General features: G+C 43.6%; 1 protein-coding gene across 2 annotated transcripts in view; it reads right to left on the reverse strand.

The window, feature by feature from the left end:
- Positions 1-6,577: 6,577 nt before the first annotated feature.
- Positions 6,578-27,414, reverse strand: part of ccl19a.1 (chemokine (C-C motif) ligand 19a, tandem duplicate 1) — a 21,664-nt gene continuing 827 nt past the window's right edge. For both annotated transcript variants that reach the window (XM_055918573.1, XM_055918574.1), the window contains 3 exons: positions 13,664-13,787; positions 8,582-8,696; positions 6,578-7,386 (listed from right to left, as the gene is read on the reverse strand). In XM_055918573.1, the coding sequence (XP_055774548.1) occupies positions 7,348-7,386; positions 8,582-8,696; positions 13,664-13,787 (278 nt within the window). In that variant the 3' untranslated portion in view covers positions 6,578-7,347. The remainder of the gene's footprint in view (positions 7,387-8,581; positions 8,697-13,663; positions 13,788-27,414) is intronic.

A 27,414-nucleotide genomic window follows, 5' to 3' on the forward strand; every position in this document is an offset into this window, starting at 1 on the left:
ACTGCTGCTCGGCACATTCTAATCCTGCCCTCATGGGACTGCTGCTCGGTACATTCTAATCCTGCCCACATGGGACTGCTGCTCGGCACATTCTAATCCTGCCCTCATGGGACTGCTGCTCGGTACATTCTAATCCTGCCCTCATGGGACTGCTGCTCGGTACATTCTAATCCTGCCCTCATGGGACTGCTGCTCGGCACATTCTAATCCTGCCCTCATGGGACTGCTGCTCGGCACATTCTAATCCTGCTCACATGGGACTGCTGCTCGGTACATTCTAATCCTGCCCACATGGGACTGCTGCTCGGCACATTCTAATCCTGCCCTCATGGGACTGCTGCTCGGTACATTCTAATCCTGCCCACATGGGACTGCTGCTCGGCACATTCTAATCCTGCCCTCATGGGACTGCTGCTCGGCACATTCTAATCCTGCCCTCATGGGACTGCTGCTCGGCACATTCTAATCCTGCCCACATGGGACTGCTGCTCGGCACATTCTAATCCTGCCCACATGGGACTGCTGCTCAGCACATTCTAATCCTGCCCTCATGGGACTGCTGCTCGGCACATTCTAATCCTGCCCTCATGGGACTGCTGCTCGACACATTCTAATCCTGCCCACATGGGACTGCTGCTCGGCACATTCTAATCCTGCCCACATGGGACTGCTGCTCGGTATATTCTAATCCTGCCCACATGGGACTGCTGCTCGGCACATTCTAATCCTGCCCTCATGGGACTGCTGCTCGGCACATTCTAATCCTGCCCTCATGGGACTGCTGCTCGGTACATTCTAATCCTGCCCACATGGGACTGCTGCTCGGCACATTCTAATCCTGCTCACATGGGACTGCTGCTCGGCACATTCTAATCCTGCCCTCATGGGACTGCTGCTCGGGACACATTCTAATCCTGCCCACATGGGACTGCTGCTCGGTACATTCTAATCCTGCCCACATGGGACTGCTGCTCGTCACATTCTAATCCTGCCCTCATGGGACTGCTGCTCGGCACATTCTAATCCTGCCCACATGGGACTGCTGCTCGGCACATTCTAATCCTGCCCACATGGGACTGCTGCTCGGCACATTCTAATCCTGCCCACATGGGACTGCTGCTCGGCACATTCTAATCCTGGCCTCATGGGACTGCTGCTCGACACATTCTAATCCTGCCCTCATGGGACTGCTGCTCGGTACATTCTAATCCTGCTCACATGGGACTGCTGCTCGGCACATTCTAATCAAGTCATCTGGAACACAGCTACTGGTTGTGCTGCAGTGCACGTTGTCCAATCCCTCAGGAGAAACAACCACCAGCCCGCCCCTTAATTGACAGACAGCCGAACTAACCATACGCAGGCAGCGCCTCGGACTTCATACATTTTTATGCAAAAAAAATCGTCTTTTCATTTAACATTTAACAGTGAAGTGTTTTTATCTTTTCAGGACAACCAGGGCTACAAGTAGATCACAAAACTACTTTACACCAACAGTTACATTCATGAGTTTATATTGACAAATAATAGAAAAAAAGAAGGCCCTCCAAACCAAAACACCTGATCAAAATACATTTATGTGAATGCTGTAAGTACAGAAATGGTTGCTCACTGGGAAATGAATATCCAACTAGTCAGTGACAACTGTGTGACGTTTGTGACAGCAACTATGTGACCTTAATACAGTATTATAGACACATTGTCCTGAGATTTCCTGTGGTCTTCTATGTATCACTCCTTCTAATGACTCTGATAGTCTCAGCTTTTAATACTTTGTAGCAGAAACCATTCAGACTCTACAGATGTTAATCACACAGACTAATAGATGGTATCAATGGATGCAGATGAAATAGATGTATCCAATAGAAACCATTAGTCTGTAGCTCAAACACACCGTGCTTAATTAAAGACATGCTCTGCACAGCATATCTGCACATATGTGGCGTAGTACGCAATTTTGGGGGGACCACTTTTGACTTTTTGCTAAAAAGTATACAAAAGTACAGAAGAATCTCCTTAAAAGGGGTTCGATGTCGTAAATCACTGCCATGACTTGGGACTTGTAACGGTCTACGCTGAGAGTCGGGAAGCAAGTTCAGGGAGTGAATACATTTAAAAAATAAAAGAACCAGAACAAGAAACACAAACAGCGACATGAAACAATAACGCCTGGGGAAGGAATCAAAGGGAGTGACATATATAGGCAAGGTAATCAGGGAATTGATGGAGTCCAGGTGAGTCTGATGACACACAGGTGCGCGTAACGATGGTAACAGGTGCGCGCGATAACGAGCAGCCTGGTGACCTAGAGGCTGGAGAGGCAGCACACATGACAGTACTCCTTCCCCGACCCGCAGCTCCAGCTGCAGGACACCATCAAAAAATGAAGATCCCCGGGTTCGTCCCCTTTGACGGCGTCCTACGGATGCAGCCGCGCGTCGGGGTAGGGATCCTGTCACGTGTGCTCCCTCTCCGGCCTCTAGGTCACCAGGCTGCTGATTATCCCGCACACCTGTCACCATCGTCTTGCACACCTGCGCCTCATGACACTCACCTGGACTCCATCACCTCTGTCACTCGGTATTGACTCTGTTTTCATGTCGTTGCGTTGTTTGTTTTTCGTGCTCATTGTTTATTTCATTTATTATTATTATTCCCTCCCTGAGCTTCCCGACTCTCAGTGTACATCGTTACAGGACTCGTTGGGTTAAAGGGGAAATCTGTGGTTTCTACATTCATTGTTGGACTTGTAAATTAATAATATATACAGTGCCTTCAGAAAGTATTCATACCGCTTGACTTTTTCCACATTTTGTTGTGTTACAGCCTGATTTAAAATTGCATACATTGAGAAGTGTTGTCACTGGTCTACACACACACAATACCACATCATGTCAAAGTGGAATTATGTTTTTCAACATTTTATAAATTCACTCAAAATGAAAATCTTAAATGTCTTGAATCAATAAGTATTCAATCCCTTTCTCAAGCCTAAATAAGTTCAGGAGTAAAAATGTGCTTAATAAGTTGCATGGACTCTGTATGTAATAATAGTGTTTAACATGATTTTTGAATGACTACCTCATCTCTGTACCCCACACATACAATCCTCTTTAAGGTCCCTCAGTCGAGCAGTGAAGTTCAAACAGAGATTAAAACAAAAAGACCAGCGATGTTTTACAATGCCTCGCAAAGAAGGACACCTATTGGTAGATGTGTAAAAAAACAAACAGACGTTGACTATCCCTTTTAGCCTGGTGAAGTTATTCATTACACTTTGGATTGTGTTTGAATACACCCAGTCACTACAAAGATACAGGTGTCCTTCCTAACTCAGTTGCCGGAGAGGAAGGAAACCGCTCATGGGGCCAATGGTGACTTTAAAATAAAGTGTTATATTTGAGGCAAATCCAATTCAACACATTACTGAGTACTACTCTCCATTATTTTCATGCATTGTGGTGGATGCATCATGTCATGGGTATGCTTGTAATCATTAAGGACTGGGGAGTTTTTCAAGATAAAAAGGAACGTCAAAATCCTAAAGGAAAACCTGGTTCAGTTTACTTTCCACCAGACACTGGGTGTACCTTTCAGCAGGACAGTAACCTAAAACACAAGGCCAAATCTACACTGAAGTTGCTTACCAAGAAGACAGTGAATGTGCCTGAGTGGCCGGGTTACAATTTTTACTTAAATCTGCTTAAAAATCTATCGCGAGACCTAAAAATGATTGTCAAGCTACCATTAACAACCCATTTGACAGAGCTTGAAAACGTTTGAAAAGAATAATGAGCTAATTGAATACGAACATTTGGAAACCACTATTGACTCCATTCCATTAATTCCATTCCAGACATTACAATGAGCCTGTCCTCCTATAGCTCCTCCCACCAGCCTTTACTGGTAGACACAGGTATTGTGCTGGAGATAATGAATATGAGGTTGAAACATGACGAAATTGCCCTTTAAAACAATAAGCATTTGTGCCAATTTTGATTGAAATTGGTTCAGTGGGTACTGAGAGAACATTTGACTGAGGGAACGTAGGGTTGAGGGAACATAGGGCTGTGGGAACATGGAGCTGAGGAAACATTGAGCTGAGGGAACATGGAGCTGAAGAAACATTGAGCTGAGGGAACATTGAGCTGAGGGAACATAGAGCTGAGGGGACATAGGGCTGAGAGAACATAGACAATGGGAAGATTTCAATTGCATACTCCTTGTGTCCCCTCTCCTCGCCTCTTTCTCAAAACCCATTGGAGGAAAAGGTCAGAGGGGCGGGACCTCTGGATTTCTCATCCAATGGTTTTGAGAAGGAGACGAGGAGAGAGGACACAAGGAGTATGCAATTGAAATCTTCCCATGGTCCCGCCTCAGCTTCTTACCAAAACAAAGGCGAGTAACCATTTTTGGTCCCCCACGATGAAATTGGGCAGGGGACTGTGGATCGGTCTCCGTCCGTCTGTCTGTTTGTACATTAGTCACACGCGATATCTCAGACAGCACTGGCCCGAAACATGATGAAACTTGGGTAAATGACACGTCTTGCCATAGAGATCCGTCATTTAAAAAGTTTGACTGATTGGACCATTATTAGCTGAAAGTTGTGAGGTGACGCGAGAGGGAAAACTGGGCCTTAATTCTGTGGTGTTTTTTTCTTTGGCAACATGACATGGAGTACATGGAGAGGACTACCTAAAAAGACTGTTACCCAGGTTAACTGCCTTCCATTTTTGAAGACATTTCTTTTAATTGTTAGAACGGTCACTTGAGTATCTGGCCAATACAATGGAATAATCTGTGGTCACAGACGACAACTGGAATTTGATAACTGAAATGAAATGTGTTAGTCACGCACAACATCTGCATCATTCATAGTGGAAGACATGTTTACTGTTACCTTGTTTATTGTTTTAACTGTGGATTGGCCATCTAAGGTCCAGATCTTTTGTCAGAGCCTGAATTACAGGTGACGATAGCCAATGACAGCCTTTCGGTTGCTCAAAGAATTCAGGCTTTGCATGTGATGCTGTTGTATATTGCTGCTTTAACAGAAAATCACTTTCCTGTGTTAAAAACCATGGAAACTACTGTGATGGAAATGTTTCTGTGTGTATCAGATTGTGTGTTTTTGCATAATGCTGCTTTTCTAATAACCTGTCTTGGTTGGGTTCATGCCAGTGACTGATTGAATGTACATGGGAGGAATCCACACTATCACTGATAAGCAATTTGTCAGTACATCCAGAACATTGCTGTGGGAACCAAAAGGAGTATCTCAGTTGTTTCAAGGTAAGAAGCCTGGTGTGGTATCAGTCAGTCTCATGCAGGAACCAACCATGCTTATGGGACTTGTTTGTGTAGCAGTATATTTAAACAGCCACAAGCCTGGGACACAAGCGCTAATTGCGTTACGGACTGTGTTCAAACTGTCAAGGAAACCTGGCTAGCTTGATAACTAGCAGCTAGGCTAGCTGCTTCACCAAGCAGCACCTTTTCAGACTTTACGGTTTAGCACTATCCCGGGACAGATAGTAGTGGTCTCAGCAACTGAGAATAACTGCATCACGGGATCCAAATTAAACAGGTAGGTTAGTAAACTATTTTCCAGAAACCGAGCTCTCTCTCATTTCGAGTTCAGCATGCATCATACTCAGTGCTTCTATATCTAATCTAACCCTAACCCTAACTGAGTAGATCAAAGGGTCTACTCTTGCTTGCTGTTTGAGGTTTTCGGCTGGGTTTCTGTACAGCACTTTGTGACAACGGCTGATGTAAAAAAAAGGGCTTTATAAATACATTTGATCGATTGATTGATGACGTGCATTGTCGTGTTTGTGTTGTTGGGTATGTACTACATCAGAGGCCTGATCCTAAACACGTATCTACTGTCTATCTATCTATCTACTGTGGGGATCCTATTCCTGATTCCTATGGATGGTAGAACCATAACTACATACTGCCAGCCAGCCCAGGAGAAGCCCTTGCTGAATACTGCAGTGATCTCCCGTTTCCTAAAACACTCACACATCTTGGCTATAAATACTGTTGGTTAGCCAACCACCTTTCAGGGGAAACCCTCACTACGTTCTGACTCACAGACAGTCAGGGTGGAGAGGTTACTTGTGGTTATTTGGTTTAGGCAATGCTTTAGGCTCCTCTGATTTCCCCTCCAGTATCTCGTCAGGCATATCTAATAACCTTTGCAGCGGCAGGCTAAAAATAGCCACTTGCGTTGCTTCAGGTAGCCTAGTGGTTAGAGTGTTGGACCAGTAACCAGGAGGTTGCAGGATCAAATCCTCCAAGCTGACAAGGTAAAAATCTATTGTTCTGCCCCTGAACAAGACAGTTAATCCACTGTTCCATGGTAGGCCGTCTTTGTAAATAAGAATTTGTTCTTAAATGACTTGCCTAGTTAAATAAAATAATAGTAATCTAGCTTGTCCCCTCTAGTGGAGAATAGTTATACTACTTGTTGTTTACAGATTTGGGCCCATGAGTTTAATCTGTGTCCGGGAAACCGGCCCATACGCTATCGTCCTCTAAATATACAGCAATACGTTCACTCAGAATATTGATTTGGCAAAGTCTTTATTGAAAAAACAAAAGGTCCATGAAAAAATAAGAATTTGTCAAATACATTGTAGGTTCACAAATGATAAGAAATATTGAATTCTCTGAGATGTACGTATAGATTAGGCAAATGGGTGTTCTAACCAGCTGCCAGCACCTTGACCCTTGACCTCTAACCCCTGATTTATTCTGATTTCTGATTCTGATTTTATATTATATATTTTAGTATCTTTATCTTTAAGCCTATATTGTTGGAAAATGACATGTAAGTAAGCATTTCACTGTTAGAATACAGCTGTTGTTCATGAAGCATGTGACAAATAAATTTGTATTTGATGACAAAATTAGTCTGGGATCTAGGAATCTGGTCATTTCAATTACTTCTGCCATTTTGTTGCTTTTCAAATCCCAGACTGTAACTTTAAGGGCCAGTTCAAATTTGGGGTCAAGGGTCTACTCTTTTTGGAATATTATCATTCAATATTTTGTCACATAAAAATAACAAAAAAAAACGTCTTCTACGTGAAAGTGCCACTGAGAAACAGCATGGTATCTTAAGCAAGACGGTCTGTTGTATAAACTAAAGACCGAAGACAGAAGGAAAGTTAAAAAGTGCATTAGTGGTAAGAGGAATCACATTAGTCTTTTTGTGTTGTTTTACTTCTCCCAGCCTGTTCTTCATCCACTTGGAAGGTTCTTCTCAGGCTCTGTCGTGGTTGTTTTGACCGGGAGATGGGGGTGGAGGTGGTAGGAGGGGCTCCGACAGGGACCTTAGGGAGTCTTGTGCTTCAGCTTCTTACAGTGTTTAGCCTGCAAACACACAGACACACATAGAGGTAGGTCACTAGCTAAAGTACGTTTCTTTTGAATTCCAGAGTTTAGTGGTTTAATAACTCCTGAATCACATCGTTTTTTTGTTTTTTTTTACTTCTTCGTTTTGTGACTCAACACTCAACACCATTGTTGTTCAATGGTTCAATGCTTGCAGCTAAAAACACCTGGAGGATTTTCAAGAGATTAAGCCAACCGCCAAATCATAATTCGGACTAATTTAGCATGTTATCTACCCAGTACTAAACCTACTATATACTGCAATCTATGTAATCTACCCAGTACTATATCTACTATATACTGCAATCTATGTTATCTACCCAGTACTATATCTACTATATACTGCAATCTACCCAGTACTATATGTACTATATACTATAATCTATGTAATCTACCCAGTACTATATCTACTATATACTATAATCTATGTTATCTACCCAGTACTATATCTACTATATACTGTAATCTATGTAATCTTCCCAGTACTATATACTATAATCTATGTTATCTACCCAGTACTATATCTACTATATACTGTAGTCTATGTAATCTACCCAGTACTATATCTACTATATACTATAATCTATGTAATCTACCCAGTACTATATCTACTATATACTATAATCTATGTAATCTACCCAGTACTATATCTACTATATACTGCAATCTATGTAATCTTCCCAGTACTATATAATGTAGTCTATGTAATCTACCCAGTACTATATATTCTACTTACTATAATCTATGTAATCTACCCAGTACTATATACTGTAGTCTATGTAATCTACCCAGTACTATATCTAATACATACTGCAATCTATGTAATCTACCCAGTACTATATACTATAATCTATGTAATCTACCCAGTACTATATCTACTATATACTGTAGTCTATGTAATCTACCCAGTGCTATATCTACTATATACTGTAGTCTATGTAATCTACCCAGTACTATATCTAATACATACTGTAATCTATGTTATCTACCTAGTACTATATACTGTAATCTATGTAATCTTCCCAGTACTATATACTGTAATCTATGTAATATACCCAGTACTATATTTTATTTATGTAATCTACACAGTACTATATCTACTTTACACTGTAATCTATGTAATCTACATACACATTGCTTGTACTCTACATACACATTGCTTGTAAGACGGTACCTTGAATTTGGTTTCGTGGCATTTCTTGATGAGGCGGTCCATGAAATTCATCAGGTCTGTAACCCAGGTGGGGTCAGTGGGAGCACACAGCTTGACTCCCCTCCTGGTAGTGAAGCTGCAGTAAGGAATGATAGGGGAGACAGGTTACAAGGAGGTACAGAGAGTCAGGAATGAGAGGGGAGACAGGTTAGAAGGAGGTATGGAGAGTAAAGAATGAGAGGGGAGACAGGTTACAGGGAGGCACAAAGAGTCAGGAATGAGAGGGGAGACAGGTTACAAGGAGGTATAGAGAGTCAGGAATGATCTGTGAGACAGGTTACAGGGAGGTACAAAGAGTCAGGAATGATCCGTGACACAGGTTACAGGGAGGTACAAAGAGTCAGGAATGATCCGTGAGACAGGTTACAAGGAGGTATAGAGAGTAAGGAATGAGAGGGGAGACAGGTTACAGAGAGGTATAGAGAGTAAGGAATGAGAGGGGAGACAGGTTACAGAGAGGTATAGAGAGTAAGGAATGAGAGGGGAGACAGGTTACAGAGAGGTATAGAGAGTAAGGAATGAGAGGGGAGACGGGTTACAGAGAGGTATAGAGCGTAAGGAATGAGAGGGGAGACAGGTTACAAGGAGGTATAGAGAGTAAGGAATGAGAGGGGAGACAGGTTACAGGGAGGCACAAAGAGTCAGGAATGAGAGGGGAGACAGGTTACAAGGAGGTATAGAGAGTCAGGAATGATCTGTGAGACAGGTTACAGGGAGGTACAAAGAGTCAGGAATGATCCGTGAGACAGGTTACAAGGAGGTACAGAGAGTAAGGAATGAGAGGGGAGACAGGTTACAGGGAGGTATAGAGAGTAAGGAATGAGAGGGGAGACAGGTTACAAGGAGGTATAGAGAGTAAGGAATGAGAGGGGAGACGGGTTACAGAGAGGTATAGAGAGTAAGGAATGAGAGGGGAGACAGGTTACAGGGAGGTATAGAGAGTAAGGAATGAGAGGGGAGACAGGTTACAGAGAGGTATAGAGAGTAAGGAATGAGAGGGGAGACAGGTTACAAGGAGGTACAGAGAGTAAGGAATGAGAGGGGAGAAGGGTTACAGGGAGGTATAGAGAGTCAGGAATGATCTGTGAGACAGGTTACAGGGAGGTACAAAGAGTCAGGAATGATCCGTGAGACAGGTTACAAGGAGGTATAGAGAGCAAGGAATGAGAGGGGAGACAGGTTACAGAGAGGTATAGAGAGTAAGGAATGAGAGGGGAGACAGGTTACAGGGAGGTATAGAGAGTAAGGAATGAGAGGGGAGACAGGTTACAGAGAGGTACAGAGAGTAAGGAATGAGAGGGGAGACAGGTTACAGAGAGGTATAGAGAGTAAGGATTGAGAGGGGAGACAGGTTACAGGGAGGTATAGAGAGTAAGGAATGAGAGGGGAGACAGGTTACAAGGAGGTATAGAGAGTAAGGAATGAGAGGGGAGACAGGTTACAAGGAGGTATAGAGAGTAAGGAATGAGAGGGGAGACAGGTTACAAGGAGGTATAGAGAGTAAGGAATGAGAGGGGAGACAGGTTACAAGGAGGTATAGAGAGTAAGGAATGAGAGGGGAGACAGGTTACAGGGAGGTATAGAGAGTAAGGAATGAGAGGGGAGACAGGTTACAAGGAGGTATAGAGAGTAAGGAATGAGAGGGGAGACAGGTTACAGGGAGGTACAGAGAGTAAGGAATGATAGGGAAGACCGGTTACAGAGAGGTATAGAGAGTAAGGAATGAGAGGGCAGACAGGTTATAGAGAGGTATAGAGAGTAAGGAATGAGAGGGGAGACAGGTTACAAGGAGGTATAGAGAGTAAGGATTGAGAGGGGAGACGGGTTACAGAGAGGTATAGAGAGTAAGGAATGAGAGGGGAGACAGGTTACAGAGAGGTATAGAGAGTAAGGAATGAGAGGGGAGACAGGTTACAGGGAGGTATAGAGAGTAAGGAATGAGAGGGGAGACAGGTTACAGGGAGGTATAGAGAGTAAGGAATGAGAGGGGAGACAGGTTACAGGGAGGTATAGAGAGTAAGGAATGAGAGGGGAGACAGGTTACAGGGAGGTATAGAGAGTAAGGAATGAGAGGGGAGACAGGTTACAGGGAGGTATGGAGAGTAAGGCATATGCTGGGATCAAACTCCTGCTACTGGCAGTGGCAGTACATAGCCGTGGGAAGTAGTTTTTCACCCCCTGAAAAATCAGAATTAAAAAAAAATATATATATTTTTAGAAAAAGAACAGTATCTTGCAGGATTTAATAGTTGTACTTGTAAGAGTTGTTGGTTGCCCTGTCCCTTTCTCTGCTATTGTCATTCTAATGGAATCCAGAAAGAACAAAACCCTGTCGTCAAACATTTATATCAAAAGGTGCAAAGTTTATGGGCAAAGACACAAGACATCTACATCAAATTAAATATACTTCTTGATCAAATAATATGGAAAACAACCACTTTTTGTGCAGTATTTCATAAAAATAAAAAATGTAAAACATTTAAAAAGTTTTCCTTTGTAGATGAAACTATCCTAAATATAATCACATTTCACCATATAATTGATTAAAACACACTATTTGGAAATGAAAGTCTACAGTAGCATCAACAGAACTCTGTAGGGTAGCACTATTGTGTAGCCGGAGGACAGCGAGCTTCCGTCCTCCTCTGGGTATGTTGACTTCAATACAAAATCTAGGAGGCTCATGTTTCTCACCCCCATCCATAGACTTACACAGTAATTAAGGCAACTACCGGAGAACGTCTTCCAAGCTATCAAAGGTCTTGCAGCATGAATATACATGTTGTCCAATCAAAGGATCAGAGAATGAATCTAGTACTGAAAGCACAAGCTACAGCTAGCTAGTTGACTTAAAGAGAATGAAAGACAATAGTTGAACAGTTTTGAACAAATTAATATCTTCCAAAATGAAGGAGAATTAAGAGAGAGAAAGAGAGAGAGAGAGATATTTTGTCATTCCCCCCACTTTCAGTTTCACTTACTTAGCTGGAGAATGTAGAGAATGTAGCTAGTTTTTCCTACTCAAACACCCTGCTCAAACAGAGGGATGCTATGTTAGCTAGCTGGCTATGACTATCCAACACAACACTGGAACTCTACCAAGTCAAGGTAAACATTATTTTTATTGCCACAGCGGCTAGGTTGTAGCAACCTCATGATGGGTATAGTAGCTTAAACCTATCACTGTTACATTGAACTGGGTGATTGGAAAATGAATGAGAGTCATCTAATAGGCTGTATTCGAAATAAGGTCATGCTCATGGAAAAATAATTGTCCTCCCTCACTGACCGCCACTGCTTACAAACCACTTAATGTAAATGTGCATTACTGTATTGTACATACAGTTGATGTCGGAAGTTTACATACACTTCGGTTGAAGTCAACAAAAACAAATGATAGTTTTGGCAAGTCGGTTAGGACATCTACTTTGTGCATGACACAAGTCATTTTTCCCACAATTGTTTACAGACAGATTATTTCACTTATAATTCACTGTATCACAATTCCAGTGGGTCAGAAGTTTACATACACTAAGTTGACTGTGCCTTTAAACAGCTTGGAAAATTCCAGAAGATGATGTCATGGCTTTAGAAGCTTCTGATAGGCTAATTGACATAATTTGAGTCAATTGGAGGTGTACCTGTGGATGTATTTCAAGGCCTACCTTCAAACTCAGTGCCTCTTTGCTTGACATCATGGGAAAATCAAATGAAATCAGCCAAGACCTCAGAGAAAAAGTTGTAGACCTCCACAAGTCTGGTTCATCCTTGGGAGCAATTTCAGGTACAAAGGTATCTACAGTGCTGTGAAAAAAGTATTTTCCCCCTTCCTGATTTCTTATTTTTTTTGCACATTTGTCACACTTAAATGTTTCAGATCATCAAACAAATTTTAATATTACACAAAGATACACAAAACACAAAATAACGTTTTTAAGTGATAATTTTATTTATTAAGGGAAAAAAGCTATCCGAACGAATTTTTACTAGGATTAAATGTCAGAAATTGTGAAAAACTGAGTTTAAATGTATTTGGCTAAGGTGAATGTTAACTCCCGACTTCAACTGTAGGCTGGTCATCTAGGTTTGTACCTGTAGTCTTTCCATCACCATGACGATAAAACAATGACCAATCCAGTAATATTTCTCTCAAATTTGTTTATATTCCTGTTAGTAAGCATTTCTCCTTTGCCAAGATAATCCATCAATAAGCTGATTAAACAGCATTATCATTACGTAGGTGCACCTTGTGCTGGGGACAATAAAAGGCCACTTTAAAATGTGCAGTTTTGTCACACAACACAATGCCACAGATCTCTCAAGTTTTGAGGGAGCGTCCAATTGGCATGTTGACTGCAGTAATGTTCAACAGAGCAGTTGCCAGAGAATTGAATGTTAATTTCTCTACCATAAGCCTCCTCCAATGTAATTTTAGAGAATTTCGCAGTACATCCAACCAGCCTCACCATCGCAGACCACATGTAACCATACCAGCCCAAGACCTCCAAATCCGGCTTCTTCACCTGTGGGATTGTCTGAGGAGGGGGAGGGGGGTGCTGAGAAGTATTTCTGTCTGTAATTAAGCCCTTTTGTGGGGAAAAACTCATTCTGATTGGCTGTACCAGGCTCCTAAGTGGGTGGGCCTATGCCCTCATAGGCCCGCCCATGGCTGCGCCCCTGCCCAGTCATGTGAAATCCATAGATTAGGGCCTAATGAATTTATTTCAATTGACTGGTTTCCTTCTATGAACTGTAACTCAGTAAAATCTTTGAAATTGTTCCGTGTTGCATTTATGTTTTTGTTAAGTATAATAACAGCCCAGCCTTGCTTTCTTATAAGGCATGTGGAGTTTTCACCATATTTCTTTTACCAAATCAAATTGTATTTGTCACATACACATGGTTAGCAGATGTTAATGCGAGTGTAGCGAAATGCTTGTGCTTCTAGTTCCGACAATGCAGTAATACCTATACAATCCTCTCAACTCCACAGTGGGTGGTCGTTGTAAATCCAAACCAATGAAATACAAGTTTTTCACTTACACCACAGCGCCGATGGAGCAGCCTTGACCTCTGACCTGAGGCTGGTAACCTATGACAACGTGTCTAGGGATCTCTCTTTGACTGACCGACAGACAGCAGTCCATCACCATCTGGCCCGGAATCACTGAGAGAAGAGAGAAAGAGAAGGTATAAGAAAAAACATTGAACCTTCAAAATAAAAGTTTAAAATAATCAAACAGTCAGCAGATAATTGCCTCAACAACAAATAATGGGCAATTTAAAAAAAAATAAGATTTCATTTGTAAAGGGGTTATTATAAAAAAACAAAACGATTATTTAATCATTTGTAAATGCATTATAAACCATTAATAAATGGTTATAAATCTTTGGTAAAAATAGTTCAATAACTGGTCAGTGTTTGCCAAATTGTAAGCCAATATTTACGTCCAGCTACTAACCATTTATAAATGCACTTACAAACGCTTATAATATTGAAGCCTTATGTATCATCATGCATCCTTATTTTCAATAGTTGCACAGTTGAACGATTGTTATTTTCTCACTTTTAGGTAATTGTAGATTATTAGATTGATTATATTGTACATTTTAGATGTAATTGGTGCTCTGTCCCAGGAACAGAAGAGCTTGGTTTTCATGATGCATCTACATCCAGGACACTATTCAATCGTCATTCCTAATTCCTTACCAGATTATATCAACACACGAACCACTTCTCTGTAATAGTCCAAGTATGGTGAACGCTCTGGTGTGAAATGGTAACCGTAATATCACTGGATGGTGAAACAATGGGGGAGGCATCCTTGTTATTGATACCTAGGGCTGTGGCAGTCGTGGCATTTTGTCAGCCTGTGATTTTCATGCAAATAACTGCCGGTCTCATTGTAATTGATCATTAGTTAACGTAAACATGTTTAGCATCTCCTGTCTTCCACGCAGCCTACAAGCCACCTTTAGAACATCTACATTTTAAAAAGTCTAATAAATCCATTAAATATAACCTACACGGTCACAATAAATCCATTATTTATTTTAGACAGGTCTAAAGAAACACAATATGAAGAAAATGTTGTATATTTCAGAAGAACAGAATAGCATAGTCTGAGTTGTCCTTATGTTAGGTCCTGATCTGGCTATCAATATGGCTGTGGGCTACACTAGTTAATTTAGCAAACAAGATATGTTTAAAATTCCGTGGCATTATTTTATATTATTTTATTTTATAGTAAGAAGAATATAATTGAACAAAGCTGAATGAAATAGAAGGGATATTTTCCCCAAACGACTTTTCTGTGATGGTTAACAAAAAACAGGTCCTCCTATCAGAAGTGGTGCATGGGTAAAATCACAAAGGAAGCCAGGAAAAAAAAAAACATATTACATATTTGTGTTGTTTGTGTAACGGATGTGAAATGGCTAGCTAGTTAGCGGTTCTGCGCGCTAATAGCCTTTCAATCGGTGACGTCACTCGCTTTGAGACCTTGAAGTAGTGGTTCCCCTTGCTCTGCAAGGGCCGCGGCTTTTGTGGAGCAATGGGTAACGATGCTTCGTGGGTGGCTGTTGTTGATGTGTGCAGAGGGTCCCTGGTTCGCGCCCGGGTCGGGCGAGTGGACGGACTAAAGTTAAACTATTACATTTGCTCTATAACCTGTTAGTTCACATCCCTTGCCACCGTGAAATATAGGTCTAAGGGTCGAGACAAGAAGAAGACACATTGGCAGAATAAATTCAACTGCACCTTTGTTTCATCACAAAACCAGATAACTCTGTCCAGTGAAGTGCACAAACAGTCACATGACATACAGCATGGTCAGGCAAGATAATGTTTCCAACATTTTCTGACTACTAAACAACTATTGATTTAGACCCACAGAGAGTTACCGAAAGTCGCAAAGAAAACAGGAGGCTGCCTCCACTATTCCAGCACCTTTTCAACTTCAATATTTCAACATCCTTTAACTTCACTAGGGTATGTGGGACGGTAGCGTCCCACCTCGTCAACAGCCAGTGAAACTGCAGGGCGCCAAATTCAAATACAGAAATACTCTTTATAAAAATTCAGAAAACAAAACATATTTTACATAGGTTTAAAGATTAACTTCTTGTGAATCCAACCACGGTGTCAGATTAAAAAAATGCTTTACGGCGAAGCATACTTTAAAATAATGTCTGTGAGTAAAACAGAACTGATATGGCAAGCAAAAACCCCAGGAAAATTCACAGGCCATTTCAATGCTAGCCTATGGGAAAAACAAATAGATAGGACCCATATTGCAGTTCATATGGCTTCCACTAGATGTCAACAGTCTTTAGAAAGGGTTTCAGGCTTGTTTCTTGAAAAATGAACAAGTAGTTGTAGTTTTTCCAAGGTGTCCCTCATTAGAAAAGCAGTCTTGTTGCGCAAGTGAATTTTATCATTTATTTAGATATTAGAGTACCTGAGGATTAATTAGAAACGTTGTTTGACTTGTTTGGACAAACTTTACCAGTAACTTTTTGGATTCGTTTGTATGCATGTTGAACGAATGGATTACTGAAATCAATAGTGCCAACTAAACTGACTTTTTTGGATATATAGAGGGACTTTATTGAACAAAACAACCATTCATTGTGTAGCTGGGACCCTTGGTGTCACGTTCCTGACCTGTTTTCTGTTGTTTTTGTATGTGTTTAGTTGGTCAGGGCGTGAGTTGGGGTGGGCATTCTATGTTATGTGTTTCTATGTTGGGTTTAATGTGTTGCCTGATATGGTTCTCAATTAGAGGCAGGTGTTTGACGTTTCCTCTGATTGAGAACCATATTAAGGTAGGCGGTTCTCACTGTTTGTTGGTGGGTGATTGTTCCTGTGTCTGTGTCCGTTGCACCACACGGGACTGTTTTGTTTGTTCATTCGTTTGGCTAGTCTTTCCTGTTCGTGCGTTCTTTGTGTTCTTATGTAAGTTCTTATGTTCAGGTCAGTCTACGTCGTTGGTTTGTTATTTTGTTAATTATCAAGTGTAGTTTGTGTCAGTGTTCGTCTTGTCAAATAAATTCATTATGTCTACATTCAACGCTGCATTTTGGTCCGACCCTTACTCCTCCTCCTCATCCGCATTAGACAGCCGTTACAGAATCACCCACCAACGAAGGATCAAGCAGCGAGTTAACGGGCAGCAGCAATAGCGCAAGAAGGAGGAATGGACATGGGAGGAAGTTTTGGACGGCAAGGGTTGCTACACATGGGAGGAGATCCTGGCTGGAAGAGATCGCCTCCCATGGGAACAGCTGGAGGCAGTTAGGAGAGCAGAGGCAACCGGAGAGAGGAACCGGCGTTATGAGGGTACGCGGCTAGCACGGAAGCCTGTGAGTCAAGCCCAAAAATTTATTGGGGGGGGTGGATACAAGGGAGTGTGGCGAAGTCAGGTAGGAGACCTGCGCCAACTCCCCGAGCTTACCGTGGAGAGCGAGAGTACGGGCAGACACCGTGTTATGCGGAAGAGTGCACGGTGTCTCCTGTACGTGTGCATAGCCTGGTGCGGGTTATTCCACCTCCCCGCACTGGCCGGGCTAGATTGAGCATTGAGCCAAGTGCCATGAAGCCGGCTCTACATATCTGGCCTCCAGTACGTCTCCTTGGACCGGTGTACATGGCACCAGCCTTACGCATGGTGTCCCCGGTTCGCCTACACAGCCCAGTGCGGGTTATTCCACCTACCCGCACTGGACGGGCTACGGGGAGCATTCAACCAGGTAAGGTTGGGCAGGCTCGGTGCTCAAGGGAGCCAGTACGCCTACACGATCCGGTATATCCGGCGCCACCTTCCCGCCCCAGCCCAGGACCACCAGTGCCTACACCACGCACTAGGCTTCCGGTGCGTCTCCAGTGCCCTGTTCCTCCTCCACGCACTCTCCCTATGGTGCGTGTCTCCAGCCCAGTGCCTCCAGTTCCGGCACCACGCACCAAGCCTCCTGTGCGTCTCCAGAGCCCTGTACGCACTGTTCCTTCTCCTCGCACTCGCCCTGAGGTGCGTGCCCTCAGTCCGGTACCACCAGTTCCGGCACCACGCACCAGGCCTATAGTGCGCTTTGAGAAACCAGTGTGCCCTGTTCCTGCTCCCCGCACTAGCCTTGAGGTGCGTGTCTCCAGTCCGGTACCACCAGTTCCGGCACCAGGCACCAAGCCTCCTGTGCGTCTCCAGAGCCCTGTACGCACTGTTCCTTCTCCCCGCACTCGCCCTGAGGTGCGTGCCCTCAGCCCGGTACCACCAGTTCCGGTACCACGCACCAGGCCTATAGTGCGCTTTGAGAATTCAGTGTGCCCTGTTCCTGCTCCCTGCACTAGCCTTAAGGTGCGTGTCTCCAGTCCGGTACCACCAGTTCCGGCACCACGCACCAGGCCTACTGTGCGCCTCAGCAGGTTAGAGTCGGCCGTCTGCCCAACGCCGCCTGCACTGCTCATCTGCCCAGCGCCGTCTGAGCTGCCTGTACTGCTCGTCTGCCCAGCGCCGTCTGAGCTGCCTGCCTGCCCAGCACCGTCTGAGCCATCCGTCTGCACAGCGCCGTCTGAGCTATCCGTCTGCCCAGCGCCATCTGAGCCATCCGTCTGCCCAGCGCCATCTGAGCCATCCGTCTGCCCAGCGCCATCTGAGCCATCCTTCTGCCCAGCGCCATCTGAGCCGCCCGTCTGTCCCGAGCCATTAGAGCCGTCCGCCAGTCAGGAGCCGCTAGAGCCGTCCGTCAGTCAGGAGCCGCCAGAGCCGCCAGCCAGTCAGGAGCCGCCAGCCAGTCAGGAGCTGCCAGAGCCGCCAGCCAGTCAGGAGCTGCCAGAGCCACCAGCCAGTCAGGAGCTGCCAGAGCCGCCAGCCAGTCAGGAGCTGCCAGAGCCGCCAGCCAGTCAGGAGCTGCCAGAGCCGCCAGCCAGTCAGGAGCTGCCAGAGCCGCCAGCCAGTCAAGAGCTGCCCTCCAGTCATGAGCTACCCTCCAGTCATGAGCTGCCCTCCAGTCATGAGCTGCCCTCCAGTCATGAGCTGCCCTCCAGTCATGAGCTGCCCTCCAGTCATGAGCTGCCCTCCAGTCATGAGCTGCCCTTCACTCCGGAGCTGCCATTAGTCCGGAGCTGCCCTTCAGTCCAGAGCTGCCTCTCTGTCCGGAGCTGCCCTTCAGTCCGGAGTTGCCCCTCTGTCCTGAGCTACCCCTCTGTCCTGAGCTACCCCTCTGTCCTGAGCTACCTCTCTGTCCTGAGCTACCTCTCTGTCCTGGGTTACCTCTCTATCCTGAGCTACCTCTCTGTCCTGAGTTGCCTATATTTAGGAGGGGCCTTGGTGAAGGTTCCTGGACCATGGTCGGGGGCGAGGGTCGCCACTCAAGGGACGCTAAGGAGGGGGACAAAGACAATGGTGGAGTGGTGTCCTCGTCCTGCGCCGGAGCCGCCACCGCGGACAGATGCCCACCCAGACCCTCCCCATGAATTTTAGGGGTGCGCACGGAGTTCGCACCGTGGGGGGGGGGGGGGGGGGGGGGGGGGTTCTGTCACGTGGGCATTCTATGTTATGTGTTTCTGTGTTGGGTTTAATGTGTTGCCTGATATGGTTCTCAATTAGAGGCAGGCGTTTGACGTTTCCTCTGATTGAGAACCATATTAAGGTAGGCGGTTCTCACTTTTTGTTGGTGGGTGATTGTTCCTGTGTCTGTGTCCGTTGCACCACACGGGACTGTTTCGTTTGTTCATTCGTTTGGCTAGTCTTTCCTGTTTGTGCGTTCTTCGCGTCTATATGTAAGTTCTTATGTTCAGGTCAGTCTACGTCGTTGGTTTGTTATTTTGTTAATTATCAAGTGTAGGGGCCTCCCGGGTGACGCAGTGGTCTAGGGCACTGCATCGCAGTGCTAACTGCGCCACCAGAGTCTCTGGGTTCGCACCCAGGCTCTGTCGCAGCCGGCCGCGACCGGGAGGTCCGTGGGGCGACGCACAATTGGCATAGCGTCGTCCGGGGTAGGGAGGGTTTGGCCGGTAGGGATATCCTTGTCTCATCGCGCTCCAGCGACTCCTGTGGCGAGCCGGGCGCAGTGCACGCCAACCAAGGGGGCCAGGTACACGGTGTTTCCTCCGACACATTGGTGCGGCTGGCTTCCGGGTTGGAGGCGCGCTGTGTTAAGAAGCAGTACGGCTGGTTGGGTTGTGCTTCGGAGGACGCATGGCTTTCGACCTTCATCTCTCCCGAGCCCGTACGGGAGTTGTAGCGATGAGACAAGGTAGTAATTACTAGCGATTGGATACCACGAAAATTGGGGAGAAAATGGGATAAAAATTTAATAAAAAAAATAAAAAAAAACATTATCAAGTGTAGTTCGTGTCAGTGTTCGTCTTGTCAAATAAATTCATTATGTCTACATTCAACGCTGCATTTTGGTCCGACCCTTACTCCTCCTCATCCGAGGAGGAGGCATTAGACAGCCGTTACACTTGGTATTGCAAACAGAGGAAGATCTTCAAAGGTGAGTGATTTATTTTATCGCTATTTGGGATTTTGTGACGCCTGTGCTGGTCTGAAAAAGTATTTTGATGTGGGGCGCTGTCCTCAGAAAATCGCATGCTATGCTTTCGCCGTAAAGCATTTTTGAAATCTGACAACACGGTTGGATTAACAAGAAGTTAAGCTTTTAAACGATGAATGTTTAATATTACGATTTTTGTATTTTGAATTTCGCTCTCTGCAATTTCACCGGATGTTGTCGTAGTGGCACGCTAGGGGGACACCGATCCCAAAGAGGTACATAAGTATTGAGGCCCTTTGCTATGAGACACAAAATTGAGCTCAGGTGCGTACTGTTTCCATTGATTATCCTTGAGATGTTTCTACAACTTGATTGGAGTCCACCTGTGGTAAGTTCTATTGATTGGTCATGATTTGGAAAGGCAAACACCTGTCTATTTAAGGTCCCACAGTTGACAGTGCATGTCAGATCAAAAAGCAAGCCATTAGGTCGAAGGAATTGTCCGTACAGCTCTGAAACAGAATTGTGTCGAGGCACAGATCTGGGGAAGAGTACCAAAAAATGTCTGTAGCATTGAAGGTCCCCAAGAACACAGTGGCCTCCATCATTCTTAAATGGAAGAAGTTTGGAACCACCAAGACTCTTCGTAGAGCTGGCAAAACTGAGCAATCAGGGGAGGAGGATCTTGGTCAGGGAGGTCACCAAGAACCCGATGTTCACTCTGACAGAGCTCTAGAGTTCCTCTGTGGAGATGGGAGAACCTTCTAGAAGGACAACCATCTCTGCAGCACTCCACTAATCAGGCCTTTATGGTAGAGTGACCAGACGGAAGCCACTCCTCAGTAAAAGGCACATGACAGCCCGCTTGGAGAAACAAGATTCTCTGGTCTGATGAAACCAAGATTTAACACTTTGGCCTGAATGCCAAGGGTCACGTCTGGAGGAAACCTGGTAGCATCCCTACAGTGAAGCATGGTGGTGGCAGCATCATGCTGTGAGGATGTTTTTCAGCGGCAGGGACTGGGAGACTAGTGAAGATCGAAGCAAAGATGAACGGAGCAAAGTACAGAGAGATCATTGATGAAATCCTGTTCCAGAATGCTCAGGACCTCAGACTGGGGAGAAGGTTCACCTTCCAACAGGACAACGACCCTAAGCACACAGCCAACACAACGTAGGAGTGGCTTCGGGCAAGTCTCTGAATGTCCTTGAGTGGCCTAGCCAGAGCCCGGACTTGAACCCGATCGAACATGTCTGAAGAGACCTGAAAATAGCTGTGCAGCAACGCTCCCCATCCAACCTGACAGAGCTTGAGAGGATCTGCAGAGAAGAATGGGAGAAACTCCCCAAATACAGGTGTGCCAAGCTTGCAGCGTCATACCCAAGAAGACTCGCTGCTGTAATCGCTGCCAAAGGTGCTTCAATAAAGTACTAAGTAATGGGTCTGAATACTTCTGTAAATGTGATAATTCAGTTTTACATTTTTTATAAATTTGCAAAAATAAAACAGTTTTTCCTTTATCATTATGGGGTATTTTGTGTAGATTGATGAGGGGGAAAAAAACTATTTAATCCGATTTAGAATAAGGCTGTAACCTAACAAAATGTGGAAAAAGTGATGTGGTCTGAATACTTTCAGAAGGCGCTGTATGCGTATGTGTGCGAGTGTGTCTGCGCAAGTAGAAACAAACATGTTGACTCACCCAGAAATTCCATCCTCCTCTCTCTCATACGCTTTTAGTTTTTGTTGTCCTGGCTAAAATGCTTGCTAGCTGGCTTCCCTTGGCATCCAGGAATACAAAGCACTGCCTCCTATATACTTCATTTGGAGTTATTTATGCAACTTTTAGTTGTGATACAGTACAAACATCAGGCTATATGTTTGGATATTTATTACATTCTAAGGCTGCATGTTCGACACTAATGATGATTCGGGAAAAGTAACATGAAAGGCATGAGCTCTGTTTCTTGCACAGACACTTCCCCATTCACTATTTGATTTGACAAGCACTTAATACTTATCTCACCAATCAGACTATTGCTTATTAATTTAATCTGGTCTTTACATACTGATATAAATTTTGAATTATTTTTGATTTAGAATGGCCCCAAACAAACAAACAAAATATTTGTAGCATGTGCTCGAATAGTGAATGGAGGTTACATGTGTTAAAGCTTTCTTTTAATTTATTTTTAAGTAGGGGCGTGGATCAGACCACCATTTACCTCAAGCAACTCAACACATCTCCTTCGCATAGAGTTGATCAGGCTGTTGATTGTGGCCTGTGGAATGTTGTCCCACTCCTCTTCAATGGCTGTGCGAAGTTGTTGGATATTGGCAGAAACTGGAACACGTTGTCGTACATGTCGATCCAGAGCATCCCAAACATGCTCAATGGGTGACATGTCTGGCGAGTATGCAGGCCATGGAAGAACTGGGACATTTTCAGATTCCAGGAATTATGTACAAATCCTTGCAACATAGGGCTGTGCATTATCATGCCCGAAACATGAGGTGATGGCGGCAGATGAATGGCACGACAATGGGCCTCAGGGTCTCATCACGGTATCTCTGTATATTCAAATTGTCATCGATAAAATGCAATTGTGTTTGTTGTCCGTAGCTTATGCCTGCTCATAACATAACTCCACCGTAACCATGGGGCACTCTGTTCACAACATTGACATCAGTAAACCGCTGGCCCACACAACACCATCTGCCCGGTACTGGTTGAAAAGATTTGGAAAGATTTTTTGCATTGAGAGAGGAACTGTTGTCATTCGCAATGGATGTACACAAAAATTGACTTGGTTTGACTTTCTGTGTAATGAAAATAAAATGTGTCTCCTTGCCTATGTAACAGACATATTGGGGAAACTGAAGTTTGGGAACGTCTGACATAGCCTATTGAAATATTGCGCAAACTGAGCTCATGAGCTCTCATGAAGTGTTTGATGTTTGATAACATTTGCATTGTTGTCAGAGTGATTAGAGGGACAATAGAGAGCTGAGTACCATGCAGTTAGAAAGTTTGGTAGGCTACTAATGACCATCAGTGACATCAGAGCCAGTATTGGAGAAGCCAAGTTAAAAGGTGACATGGAATCGTGGGGGTAAAATGGTCACCATAATGAAGTGTTGAATCTTCTGTCATGTACTGTATGTAGTGATGAGTACCCAATACTGCCTTTAAGTATGTCTACGCTCTGAGTGAACTCTCAAATCATTTATAAATGATGTATAACTGCTAAAAGTGTACCTTATCTTAAAGTGACAGACCTATAAACATTTATAACTGAGTTATCAACATTTATAAGTGCTAAACGTATAACTTATTCTAAAGTGGTAATCCACTGACCATTAACAAATGAGTTACCAACATTCATAACTGCTGAAAATATACCTTTAAAGAAAGTGGAAACCTACTGACCATTTATTCATGAGTTAGGCCTATCAATATTTATAACTTCTAAAAATATATCTTAAAAGAAAGTGGAAATATTCTGGACATTTATGAATGACTTGCAAACATTTATAACAGCATATCATCTCCTCAAACATACAAAACATAGTAAGAACAAAATGTAATTTAATAGAACGATACATTGGGAAAATAATTGTATTACTGTGCTGACAAAGGATGCCAGCTAGCTAAATTACCAGCTACCTAGCTAAAGACAATACCTGAGTTCAACGGTTAGATAACTAGCTAGCTAGCGTACTAATCTAAACTAGCCAGCAAACATGATCTACTTCGCTAGCTAACTAAATCATGCCAAAGATTATCTCGTGCTAAATCGTCTAGCAGAATTTCTACATTCAAAAATATGTTTTAGATTTTACCTAAAGATAGTTAGCCAACGTTTCCTAGCTAGCTAGGTAGGACAGAGGTGCTAGCAAACATTAGCTTTGCAGCAGAACTTCTGAATCCAAAAGTGAAACAAATTGCATAGAGAATGTACCCTCTCTCCTCTGTCACCATTTTTTTATCTTGCGAACAATGTTTATTTTGTGCAATCTCTTCCGTCTGGCCTTTGCACATTTATCATTGCCACATCCATCCTGATTCTTCACAATGCACTGTGACATGATTTCAGCGTCAACACTAACATTCTGGGCATGTTCCAGGTTGTCTTTATTTCAAGCGCATTTCAAAGATGGGTATCTCTCACCAAAGTTTGGGGAATTTCTCCGAAACTAGCAAACCACTATGACTTGAGATCTTCAGATGAGGCCTTCATTCCTGCAATAAACAAGTGTACCGACGCATCATCACGGTTTCAAACGTGGTGCAATTGACGCATCATGGGAGTTTGACCATTGGTTTTGAAAACTCAACCATTTCCGTTCCTGGGACAGAGCAACAATGCATCGCACCTAAAAGTGAGAAAATAACTATTGTTTACCTGTGCAACCATTGAAAATAAGACGAGATAGCATTTTATTGAATACAGAAAGAGAGGGGAGGAATAGAAAGATGGAGGTTAAAGAACGATGTGTGAGAAAGAGAGAGAAACAGATGTAGGAAACGGGGAGGAGGGAACCTGAGGTGAACAGGCCACATGTATTACAGAGATTAGTGTGTGTGTGTGTGTGGGCCCGCGGGTGTCTGTTTGCCAATGTGTGTCTTTGTGGTAGTGATTGAGTGTCCCCTTTTTTGCGTATCTCAAAACAGAAATGTAGTAAAACAGTTTTAAGTTGCGTAAGACTAGATCTGAAATGTAATACTCCCTTTCCTGTTAGTCTCTGACTAGGCATGGCTTGAGTTTCTCAGGATGTGATGTAGTTTTAGTTGTGGGAAACAGGGTCATGGAACATGTCCAATGATTTATCATGGTTATTTCAGTCCAACACACTATTGTGGATGTGGCAGAGCACACACGAACACAGAGAGGGAAAAAGAAAGAAAGTGAGAGGGAGAAAGAGAGGGAGAGAGGAGAGAGACATGGACAAGGACAGGAAGTGGAGGGAGATTAAGAGAGATTAAGAGAGCGAGAGTTGATTTGACACTGTAGTTAAATGATGCATGTCTATCTCTTTTATCTGGCTGGGAATTCCCCTGTAAGTTTACAACACTACAGACACTAGACGGTCAAACTATATGGTAGTGTTAGGTAATAGCTCGTTCACACACGTTTGCACACGCACACACACACACACACACACTCCTTTTCTGTTAACAGAATTCTATTCACTGAGTGCCAACATTTAGTTTCCTGGTGGGAGAGGTGATAACATGAGTTGACTATTAAAGGAGCTCACATGATGACAAAGTATTTTCTAGTGTGTGTGTGTGTGTGCCTGCACTGTAAAACAAATCTAACTGATTCAACAAATAATTATTTAGTAACTGGTTCCACAGACTTTTTTAGTGACTGAACATTTTCGATCGAAATGAATTTAAACAATTTAAACATTTTAGTTGGCCCAATCTACTGCACAGGCCAATCAGATAGCTCACACAACCGTGCATACAGCTTCCACGACCCCGGCCATAGCAAAGTTTGATACCAGCCTACATGAGATTTCATAACGTTTAAAACCAAGAGAGAGACTGTCAAAGAATACAGCAAACAGCTGCTGAGTTCATGTTTAAGTTTTTGTTCAGGACTGTTTGATTCAACACTATTACAAAACATAAAACATGTTTCTCTCTACTTCCACTCACACTGTAATGAATGAGTAGCCAAGTGTATCGATAGCGCTGTTGTTATTATTATTAGCAGCTCGTCCTGTCTATTTTAATAGGGAGGGATATTTAACTTTCTCTGGTCATAGGAACATGTAAGAAATTGTAATAGAGACTGGAAACTAGTAATAACTACATTTCAACATAAGCCATATTTTATACAAAATACACATACTCCTCATTTCTCTTGGACATATGCTGGACTTATTAAGACACCAACTACAGACACACATAATTCCCCTCCCCCATGATAACCACAGAACACACCCAACTCAAGGTTGGAGCTCAAGACAAAGAACTATCTCAGGAACCAATGGAACGTGGACACCAGGCCTGTTCAGGACTACCCAAGACCCAGATCGACCAATCGGAAGGCCAGACTCGCAGATCAACCTACTTTGCTTGTTGTCTATATAAAACTGTACAACTGTTGAAACTACGCTCTTTTCCGGACGGTTCCATAAGAATCAGAAAGAAAGAGCCTTGCTGCAAGATTTTACTAAGATATCTTTACATGTGATTAAACGGCCTTTTTATAAAATTATCCACCTCGTACTATTGTCTCCTCTTGTTCTCCTGTCAACAGTAAACGTTTTATCAACAAACAACATGAATTTGTGCATGAGGCAGATGCGGTGTGACTCGACTTTAGTCGTCAGGTGGAAGACGTTGTCCCCTCTCTCTGGTCAGTCTCACCGGAGGAAAGGAAGGAGAGAGCAGGACGGTGTGAGGTGGACCCTCTGCTGTTCTCTCCCTCCCTCCGCTGAGACTAATGCGGTGTTCAAAACAACCTGGAACTCGGGAATCTCAGACTTCCGACTTCAGTGAGTTTAAGACAACTGGGAACTCTGAAAAAAATTGAGAGCCGACTCGTAAAAAGTCATCCAACTCGGAATACCAAGTAGGAAACTCGGGTTAGAGCTCCAACGTTACGACTTGAAGATCACTGACATCCTGATTCAAACATTTTTTTTAACCAGAATTCCCAGTTGTCTTGTGGCACTCTGGGAACTCTGGGAAATATGAGGTCAAGTCATGAGGTCCGTGATCTTCAGGTCGGAAAGTCAGAGATCTACAGAGAGGCCCAATTTCCCAACTTGGAATTCCGAGTTGGAAAAGCGATTTTTTCCCCCAGTCGGAGCTCGTAAGATTTCCGAGTTCCCAGTTGCTTTGAACGCGGCATTGAAGCCACCATGCCCATCAGATGTAGGTACCATCAGTCCAGCAAAATAAAAAAGCAAATTATTTAAATTTATGCTCAGCTGTGCCTCGCAAGTGCTACACCAACAGATCTATTTTGTTATCAAAGCTCGAGTTTTGAAATATAATATGGTCTGAGAAGAGCAATAATGTCAAGCCTGGCATATAGCCAATGTGATGTGATAATGTATTAGACCTACTGCACAAACCTAATTTTTATTAGGTTAATGTTACATGCACAAAGTAAACGTGTGTCAAGTATGTAACCTGAAAATGTCGTATGTTAAAAGCACTGTTTCAAATCAAATCAAATCAATTTATATAGCCCTTCGTACATCAGCTGATATCTTAAAGTGCTGTACAGAAACCCAGCCTAAAACTCCAAACAGCAAGCAATGCAGGTGTAGAAGC

This window comes from Salvelinus fontinalis, chromosome 4 (genome assembly GCF_029448725.1).
Source record: "Salvelinus fontinalis isolate EN_2023a chromosome 4, ASM2944872v1, whole genome shotgun sequence".
NCBI lineage: Eukaryota > Metazoa > Chordata > Actinopteri > Salmoniformes > Salmonidae > Salvelinus > Salvelinus fontinalis.